Raw genomic sequence first — 10,739 nt, 5'->3', positions numbered from 1 at the left:
TGATACCAAGACTGTGACTTTGATACTGGTTCCTAAACGATGTATGGATGTTTCAGCTGTGACTACGTGAGCGTAGACACCCAATCACAGACACTATTACATCTTGGTAGAAGCATGCTGAGTGCGGATTGGGTCCCTGACGCTGATGAGATTTACTCGTTAGGGATTGACATCTGGTATTGAATGACGAGGAATTTTTCAATACTCGATACTTGTTGAATTGGTTAGCCAGCCCTGCATCTGATCCAGCCACCAAACGAGAGAACACCAAAATCAAAGCTGTTTCACACTGTTCACAGGAAACACGGCCTTTAACCTGGAAACCATAGCAACATGGTGACACCGTTTAGAGATAGAACGAGCGCCCAAACAGACAGGTTACCTGGAAACACCTGTGACTGTTCAGAGACATTTTGTGTCTGATGCTAAGGTATGTCTTAATATTTAAAGAAGTTTGGACTGCAGGCTGATGTTTGGATCTTCAGGTTCTTCCAGCAGTCGAGTCTGAACTCAGTCTGAAACATCTGGAAACATCTGAACTCAGTCTGAAAACATCTGGAAACATCTGAACTCAGTCTGAAATCAGTCTGAAAACATCAGAATTCAGTCTGAAAACATCTGGATTCATGATATCGTTCTGTGTTCAGACCTCCACATCCTGCTCCACACGGTTATTATCCAAACTGAACCTGAACATTAAACATGTCTGTGACATCACTACAGCCAGCTGGAGCGCAGCAAAGATGTTCGGAAGAAGTCAGCTGAGTCTTACGTACTATAAAAAATTAATATCTCAACCCAAACTTTAAAGAGACTTTGTTGGTCTCAGACTGAGTCGGACGCGACTGTAGCATATCTGTGTGTGTCTGTGTGTGTGTCTATGTGTGTGTGTGTCTGTCTATGTGTGTGTGTGTGTGTGTGTCTATGTGTGTGTGTGTGTGTGTGTGTGTGTGTGTGTGTGTGTGTCTGTGTCTGTGTGCATGTGTCTGTGTGTCTATGTGTGTGTGTGTGTGTCTGTGTGCGTGTGTGTGTGCGTCTATCTATGTGTGTCTGTTTGTGTGTGTGTGTGTGTGTGTGTGTGTCTGTGTCTATGTGTGTGTGTCTGTTTGTGTGTGTGTGTGTGTGTGTGTGTCTGTGTGCCTGTGTCTATGTGTGCGTGTGTCTGTGTGTGTGTCTGTGTGTGTGTGCGTGTGTCTATTTGTGTCTGTGTGTGTGTCTATTTGCGTGTGTGTGTGTGTGTGTGTGTGTGTGTTACTTTAAAGTCCATATCATAAACACACAGCAGGGGGCAGCAGAGAGACACTTCTGTCTTACAAACACTTTGCTTCAGATTCATTGAACACATTTTAGAAACACGTGTTGAGTTCCTGCAGTGGATCAGACCGAGGCTCAGCCTCCAGAACCGTCCAGAACCGTCCAGAACGCGGCGTCCCGTGACCCAGGAGCATCCCGGTCCGATAGCCTGCCCGAGGTTTCCTCCCGGTCTGGTTGCCGGGCAGCCAGCGCCTCAGACGGAGGACTCGCGGGCGGTTTTGGAGCGCAGAGCTCCGGCCCGGCTCAGGAAGGGGAAGGTGGTCCCGAGGCAGCCGGCGGCCACGGTGAGGCCCAGACTGGCCCAGGCACAGCAGATGGACCAGCCGTACCCATGATCCACGTCCGCTGGCAGGCCGTAGATGAAGGGCGGGTTCCTGGAGAGGTCGTAGGTCACGCTGGCCGCGTACGTACACAGAGAGATGGTGCAGAAGATCCCTGCAGGAAACAGGAAACAGACAATCAGCAGGAAGAAGTCTCTTATACCAAGCTCTGCACAGCGCTGTGGAGGAAGGTCTGGCTACACCACAGATGCATTCTGGGATACGAGAATAAACGCTCTGGGATGTTTACATTTCTTTAAACCAATCACAGTTGTCTTGGGCGGCGCTGAGCTCCAGCCGCAGCGAAGGTGACTCTGATAAATAGTCTCAGGAAGGAACGTCCCAGTTAGAGAGGAAATGATCTAACATATTCTTATTAAATCTTATCAATCATTCCCTGAAAGAACCAGCAGGTCTGACTTGTTGCTCCATCCACATCTTAATAATAATAATAATCGAATTTATATTCGAAGCGCTTTTCACGAACTCAAAGTCGCTTTACAGGGTAAATTTACAGGCAGATAATAAAGACAAACAAAACAAAACAAAATAAAACAAAACATCTTCTTCATAACTTGATATGTTCAGCGTGTAGCTTGCTAGCTAGTTGTTGTTTCCTGAAGACAACGGACTTGAGAACGGCAACCTTGTTTTTCACAGATTCTTTAAGCAAGCAGCATCTTCATATAACTGATTATTTTTCCTACGTTTAACGAAACGAAATGATCAGGATCAAGATGTTATCTAAAGACTCTGCTGCCAAGATGAGAGAAGTAAATGCTACTGACTATCTATTAGTCATATTTAGTTCATATTTAAAAAAACAATAGTTATTGTGTTGATATGCAATGAATGAACTGTAATACCTAATGTGACCAGCAGAGGGAACTATCTGGTGATATGACCATGGTGGAGGTTGGTGGTAAACGGAACAAAGAAGAGTAGCTACAAACTAAGTTTGGTGATTATGTTCGGTCGTACATTAAAGTTTGAGCACAAGTTCATTGTGGATTAAAACCAAGTCTCATCTTGAAGACTCAAACAACACATGGTACCAGGAGTAAACCATTTTTGTCAAGCTTCAGTTTGACTCGTAAACTGGATGTTTTGAAGCCACAGAAAAACATTGTGTATGAAAGGTATGTGTTCCGGTCACGGATGCAACAGCCCAACGAAACTTTTGATTGCTTTGTGACTGTGATTTGAAGCTTAAAAGCGCAGTCATGTGATTTTGGAGATCTGAAAGATTCTATGATCCGCGATCAAATAGTCTATGGAATCCAAGATAAGAGGATAAGGGAGAGGCTTTTAAGAGATGCTAAACTGACTCTGGAAGAAGCAGAGAGACTATGTCACGCAAGTGAATTAGCCCAACAGCACGCAAAGACGTTTAGTGAAATGAATGCCACAGCAGTACATGTGCTAAGGTAGCTGTAGTCAAAAATAAGATGAAAAAGTATACACCACAATAGAAAAACAGAGAAGATGCAGCAGCGTACTCCTGCAAACGTTGTGGTAGCAGACATGAGCCCCGGCAGTGCCCTGCCTATGGCAAACGATGCTCGAATTGCAAAGGAAAAAATCATTTTGCAAGACAATGTAAGGTCCAGTTAGAGAAAATGTTTTGAAGCAAAAGTCCGGAAGATCATAATGTCTAACAATTTAGTGTTATATATATTTAAGTAGCCTAGTAGTTGTATCAACACCTGAATGTAATTGTTCGGATTTTCCGTTATTTAGCCCTCCGAAAAGGCTTACCAGGAAGCACACCATGTCATGACTCGTGTTTGTCCTTAAGTTTATTTTAAATGAAATGACCACAGGTCATAAACCTGAAATACAACAAACAAATAATGACAATATATTATTCAAATATACCATGTAACCATATTATTCAAATAATATAATATAATAATAATAATGTAAATAATGAAATCAACGAAGCCTGCAACACCATCAAAATGTGGCAAATCTGGCTTAAAACAACATTGACTACATCACCCAGAATGCCTAGCGTCAGAGGAGCATCCGCACAGTGACTCTGCCGTCACTGGTTGCTATGGACGCTGTCACAGGACACAGAACCCATGCCACCATGTGCCTTGTACAAAGGATTAACACACGCACAAACACAACAACGCGGCGTTCCACCATGGATCACCGAACCAAACCACCGCCATCACCACCGCCACCAGAAACCAGCAGAGTGCTCCGAACAGTCAGCACAACGCAAACGGCTAATGATAGCCTAATGCTATACAGCATCCGGGTCGCTGAGCAACCGCACCTTGCGAGCTACAAGTTACTCTCGGCCAACTAACACAGACACAGTGAGGTAAACGTTCATTGCTCAAACATATAAGTGACTTAAATATTATTACTAGACTGCGTGAGTAGTTACCAGTTACATACCAACGGGCTGTGTGCTCCTGAAGATGATCTGGGTGAAATGATTACCAGGTGCCATAATTAAAGTTTCTAATGAAGCTGCGCATGCGCACATAACATAACAAATCTGAGCATATATGAAGCTTAAAGAAATTACTCGTTCCCATTTGCTTCTCTCTCTTTTTTTTCTTTTTCTTTATCCTCTTTTCGTGAGTGAGTTAAAGGTCTCAACAGTAATCAATAACTGACCGTCAAATCAAATTAATTCAGTACAATTCAAAAACTTGTTGACAATATTAATTGTCACGTAACATAGAACTGAACATATATGTATGAATGTAGATATGAATAATGTTCTCTCATTAACTAAATAAAACTAGGGCTGCATTTCAAAATAAGAGAAAATAAATAAAATGTGAAAATTGTTCCTTATTTTCCTCTAACTGTTACCCTTTCTCTGTCTCACTCGTCTGTTTTCGCTCCCTTTGTTTTCTACATGTATTGCTAGCTTTTTAATCCGACTTTCTTTTCCTGTGTAACTTGCCTCTAACTCTCTCATCTGTCTGCACTGTAGAGTCCCAATGTTTACCGCCCGGAATGCAAAGACTTCATTGGCTGAGTGGTATCACGTGGGATGGCTTAACTCACATGCAATTGGACTGTGCACTTCCTCATCCACTAAACCACTACCGTAAAGACTACAAAAGCTGCACATATTAAAAGAGAAGCGCCCCGTCAGGTTTTAATTCATAATCTTTTGTTTTGGTCCGGGTCCGTATGGGACGGCTTCTAGGTCCGGATCCGGACCGTAGTCCGTCTGTTAGTGACCTATGCCATAGAGGGAAATGCTAGGCACTTAGAAAATGAAGATACATGGATTGTATCATTACCAATCAATGGAGCTTTAGTAGCGCTAAGGATTGACACAGGCGCACAAGCAAACTTGATCGGCATGACTGAAATTAAGGCCATGAAAGAAAAGCCTAGAATAATCAAGAAAAGAGTGCCACTGAAAGACTACAACGGAAAAGACATAGAAAGCAAAGGTCAGTGCAGACTGAAATTGACTGTGATGGACAAAAGCTACAATGTACTGTTCTCTGTTGTACCTGAGGGGCGGGAGTCACTGCTCGGTGGTGTCTCCTCAAAGAAATTGAACCTGGTGAGGAGAATCTACCACATAAACTGCTCAGAAGCAGTAAGTGTACACACAGGCACAGTTGAGTCCATTGTGCATCGTTACCAAGACGTTTTTAAAGGACTAGGATGTCTTCCATGCACATACAAAATCAAACTCAGAGAGGATGCAACTCCAGTAATCCATGCACCAAGGAGAGTTCCAGCTCCACTTTGGGAGTGCCTCAAAAAGGAACTGGAAAGGATGTCAGTTAAAAGTCATCACAAAAGTGTAAGAACCAACAGAGTGGGTAAACTCAATGGTGTGTGTCAACAAAAAGAATGCAAGCAAAGAACTGAGAATATGCATGGACCCAGGACTTCTCAAAGCTAGATGCGACACAGGGATTCTGGCAAATCAAGTTGGATGATGAGAGCTCAAGATACTGCACATTCAATATGCCTTTTGGGAGATATAGATTCCTGAGAATGCCATTTGGCATAATCTCAGCTTCTGAAATATATCATCGAGCAATGGACTATATGCTAGAGGGCCTAGAAGGGGTCCGTAGTTATGTAGATGATGTGGTAATGTGGGGCTCCACTCTACTAGAGCACAATGAAAGACAAAAGTGCTCCAAAGGGTGCGAGAAACAGTCAAAGACAAGGAGCTACAAACAGTGATGGAAAACATTCACAGTGGCTGAAATTGCTCTGCTCACAAGTGCAACTTCCAACTGTGTCATTACTCATGTCAAGTTCATTTTTGCCCGGCATGGGATACCAAGGACTGTAGTGAGCGACAATGGTCCTTGCTATAACAGCAAGGAATGCAAGACAATATGGATTTCACCATGTCACTTCAAGTCCACAGCATGCACAGGCAAATGGCAAAGCTGAAAAGGGAGTGCATATCATCAAACAGATTCTCCAAAAGGCCACAGACAGCAAGTTGGATCCTTATTCAGCTCTACTAAGCTACAGAACGGCCCTGTCTTGAATGTGGTTTATCCCCAGCAGAACTGTTGATGAATCACAAGTTACGCACAACCCTACCTTGCTATACAGACAACAAGAAGAATGCAGAGACAGACAGAACTGGAGAATATGAAATGGAAACAAAAACAGTGTTATGTCAAGTCAACCAAAACCCTCAGACCACTTGTCAAAGATAATGTGATGCGTATCCAAGACCAGCATGCGTGGAACCGAAAAGCTCTTGTTCTCCAGGAGGTCGGACTGAGAGCATATGAAGTAAGGACTGAGGAGGGTCACGTGCTCAGAAGGAACCGTCACAAACTTCTCAAATGTTCTCTTTTTGAGTGTTGAAAGTGGAAAAGTGGAAAGTGAGATGTATAATTGGTGATCTTTGAAGTTCATTTGTTTAAAGAGAGAAGAGAAAAGTATTATTAAAAAAAAATGTATATAAGTTGCAAAGAAAAATATGTGAATCTGGTTGTTCATGATCCCAATGTCATTTACATAAGTTGAGGCATGTTTTGTTCACAGTTCAAAGAAAGGGGGATGTGTTGATATGCAATGAATGAACTGTAATACCTAATGTGACCAGCAGAGGGAACTATCTGGTGATATGACCATGGTGGAGGTTGGTGGTAAAGGGAACAAAGAAGAGTAGCTACAAACTAGGTTTGGTGATTATGTTCGGTCGTACATTAAAGTTTGAGCACAAGCTCATTGTGGATTAAAACCAAGTCTCATCTTGAAGACTCAAACAACACAGTTATTATTTGAAGACTTCCCATATTTATATTCCTGAGTCAGTGATTTTGATTGAGAGCTCGGTAACTGTGGAAGTTGTGGAGTCCTAGCTTTATTTGAGACCAAACAGTTTATTAATTATCCTGTTTCATCTCATTTGATATCATTTAAGAAACCATCAGTATTATTTATTTTCCCTAATTCACACACACATGCTACATTAGCCTCCAACGTTTCGGTAGGATCATAGAGATATTTTAGGATATTTGAGTTTAATTATTAACTAAACGCATGTTGCCTGAACCCCAACAAAGGAACAAAGGTGCGTTCAAACCTCTTCTGTTGTCGGGGCAGTGGCTATCATTTAGAAACAAAAAAGACACATAACAAACGCTTTAATGTGCTGATTTTAATAAGTAATGTTATTTTTTTAGGTTTTGATTTAAAACTGGCCAGGAGCAGCCTGCAGAGCTAACTCTGGCTCATTCACAGTTAATGTGCTGCATATTAATGAGCACTCTTCCTGTCAGATAATCAAATAAATGAAATCTGTTAACATAACCCTTATCAGTTTACTGATTTTGAGCATGTTGAGGTTGTGTATTGTTGTAATAATCTGGTGTACCAGCAGAGGGCAGCAGAATCAAACTGACCATCTTCACCTGACAACACCTGTCTTCAGTCAGCACTGTCTGTCAGCCTGAGCTGGCCTCTGATTGGCTGCCGGCTGCTTCCTGTTACCTGCCATTAGGGAGAGCAGTCCGGAGACGTGCTGCGTCAGACTCTCCTCCCAGAAGAAGCCGACGGACGCCACGATGCTGCCGCACAGCAGCACGGCCGCCGCCATGCCCAGGAACCCTGCTGTGATACGACGTAGGTCTACACACACACACACACACACACACACACACACACACACACACACACACAGACACACACACACACACACACACACACACACAGACACACACACACACAGACACACACACACAGACACACACACACACACACACACACACACACACACACACACACACACGAGGAAACAGAGTGAGTGTTGCCGTGGTAACCACCTCCTGCTGTCCCTCCACGCTGTTACATAACTCTGTGATGGCGTGTGGAGGACTCTTAACTGGGCAGTCTGTCAATAATCATCTATTATAATTCTGCTCATAACGGTTCCCTCTGATAACATCATAACTACAGATTGAGCTTTATAACAGGAAACCTTTAACACAGATTTAATAATGGTCCTCATGTTCTCAGCCAGACACGTGCTCAAGCAAACAGTAAAGAAGAGAAATGAAAAGCATGTTAACACGTCCAATATGTAATATATGAAATATAATATCAGCAGCAGACACCACTCGTCCTGCTGGATGGTCCTAGTGTTTATAATGTTATATAAATGTATAAATGTATATAATATATAATATTACGCAGCAGATGCCACTCGTCCTGCTGGATGGTCCGCGTCAGGTTCAGAGGGATGTTCCTCAGTCTGATTGGCTGAGAGAAGTGATACTTCACAGCTGTGCAGCGATCAGCGATACCTGCAGTGACACAGCGACAGGTGATGTCATCATACTGCACCTGTAATGTCATCATACTGCACTTGTGATGTCATCGTACTGCACCTGTCACTTTGCATGTTTATCTCAGAACGCTCAGTTAGGGTCAGGGAACACTGCGTTAGGGAACACTGGGTTATTGCTACTATATGACAGACTACAGTTTCAAATGAGGAAGCAGCAGGAAGCTATGTTTCTGTTCCAGCAATAAAGTTAAGCTGCAAATGCTAAATCTGCTACATGTCATGCCAAACTCTGCACATTAATCAAAAACACAGTGAAAGTATGTGTATTGAATGTGTGCCCTGTAATATTATCAACCATACTCTAAATTGCGTATATTGGCTTTCTCTTCAAAATCCTGAATCACCAATGCTGGCAAACCTCTGACACCACTTAATGCCACATAGGCCTGGCCTGCAGAAAATACTTTTTTAAGGGACACTGCAGCTTCATCAACAGTAATTCCTTGTACCTTATGTACTGTACAGGCAAGTTTCAGAGGAAACTGCCAGCTCAACTTTTGTATTTAACCTTTATTTATGGAGTTATTTACCTATCTTTCTTCAAGAGTGCATTCTTTCAATTTGAGAGCATTTCTCACTGATATTATGTTCAAATTTTGTAATAATTTCTCTCAAAACCTTGCTCTCACACTCAAATAGTCACTGCTCGTGCTTGGATTTGCTCTGCTTGTGCTCAAACTTTGTGCTTGGACTCAGATATGTTTTTCTGTGGACAGATTTTCTGCTCTCAGCTTTGGCCCTTCTCCTCACACTCTCCTCGCCTGATTCTTCACGCTTACAAATCTTCTCCTCACGGATTTCTCTTGTGCTCTCGCATTGTTTGTGTTACAATCCTCTCAAAATTCCCCAACCAATAGAATGCCAGGTGTAGTGTTGACCAATGAAATGATCCCTGCCCCGTTGAAGGTGCGTGCGCTTTACGTTAGAATGTCAGTTGCTTATCCCCTCCGTCCACTTCTTTATTATTAGTATATGTCAACAATGTGCACAGAATGGTCGACGCTCTTTCACCTGCACCCATCAAACGGGAGAAAGCTTTGAAGTGGGACATATCAAGTTAGGTCCATAACTATGAGGGTGAGTAACATCAATTAAGCACGTAGTATATGGCGCTAGCATATAGCCTAGCGTGATGTCTGTGAACAAATAGATTTTCTTTATAATTTAGCTAGATTAAACGACATATGACGGACAGTACGTGTCTATTTAATGACCACACTTTGTATTTTTTCCTCGTTAACCATGTTCCTGGGGTTAGGGTTAGGGGTTACCTGTGTCTCTGTCTGAGTAATAATATATATAATAATAACCTGTCTGTGTGTGTCTGAGTAATAATATAAATAATAATAACAGACTATGTATCTCTGAGTAATAATATATATAATAATAACCTGTCTGTGTGTGTTTGGGTTTCTGCACAAATCGATGATGATGTAATCTTCAGTCTGATGCAGCGTAATGATATGAAACATGTTGTAATGTGATTAGGAGTGCAGTAATCTGATTACTCTCTCTCCTCTCTGACCTCCAGGTTTCAGCTTGGCTCGCTGCCAGACGCTGCAGAGAGAAAACTGCTGACATCATGATTACACCCAGCATTTAATCTGCAGAGAGAAAACTGCTGACATCATGATTACACCCAGTTTTTAATCTGCAGAGAGGAAGCAGGGTCAGAGCTTCTGCTGTCTGAAAGTGTCTGAAATTGTCCAAAACTGTCTGAAACTGTCCAAAACTGTTCGAACCTGTCTGAAGCTGTCCGAAATTGTCCGAAACTGTCTGAAACTGTCTGAAACTGTCTGAAACTGTCTGAAGCTGTCTGAAACTGTCTGAAGCTGTCCGAAACTGTCTGAAACTGTCCAAAACTGTCAGAAATTGTCCAAAACTGTCAGAAACTGTCCGAAAACTGTCAGAAACTGTCTGAAACTGTCTGAAGCTGTCTGAAACTGTCTGAAGCTGTCCGAAATTGTCCAAAACTGTCCGAAACTGTCCGCAATTGTCCGAAACTGTCCGAAATTGTCCGAAGCTGTCCGAAACTCTCCGAAGCTGTCTGAAACTGTCTGAAGCTGTCTGAAACTGTCTGAAACTGTCCGAAATTGTCTGAAACTGTCCAAAACTTTCTGAAGCTGTCCGAAATTGTCAGAAACTGTCTGAAACTTTACGAAACTGTCCAAAACTGTCTGAAACTTTCTGAAACTGTCTGAAATTGTCTGAAGCTGTCCGAAACTTTCCGAAGCTACTGTCCGAAGCTGTCTGAAGCTGTCTGAAACTGTCGGAAACAGTCTGAA

The 10,739-nt window shown here is 42.5% G+C and overlaps 1 protein-coding gene across 1 annotated transcript in view; it reads right to left on the bottom strand.

Annotated features, from left to right (window-relative positions):
- Positions 1–1,194: 1,194 nt before the first annotated feature.
- tmem178a (transmembrane protein 178a) overlaps positions 1,195–10,739 on the bottom strand; it is a 13,714-nt gene continuing 4,169 nt past the window's right edge. The window contains exons 2-4 of the mRNA XM_078244867.1: positions 8,297–8,410; positions 7,599–7,736; positions 1,195–1,749 (exon numbers count right to left, since the gene is read on the bottom strand). Coding sequence (XP_078100993.1) covers positions 1,508–1,749; positions 7,599–7,736; positions 8,297–8,410 — 494 coding nt within the window. The 3' untranslated portion in view covers positions 1,195–1,507. The remainder of the gene's footprint in view (positions 1,750–7,598; positions 7,737–8,296; positions 8,411–10,739) is intronic.

The sequence above is a fragment of the Sander vitreus genome, unplaced genomic scaffold, assembly GCF_031162955.1.
Source record: "Sander vitreus isolate 19-12246 unplaced genomic scaffold, sanVit1 ctg318_0, whole genome shotgun sequence".
Taxonomy (NCBI): domain Eukaryota; kingdom Metazoa; phylum Chordata; class Actinopteri; order Perciformes; family Percidae; genus Sander; species Sander vitreus.
The sequence above is the reverse complement of the archived record's forward strand: the minus strand, read 5'-3'. Positions and strand labels throughout refer to the sequence as shown.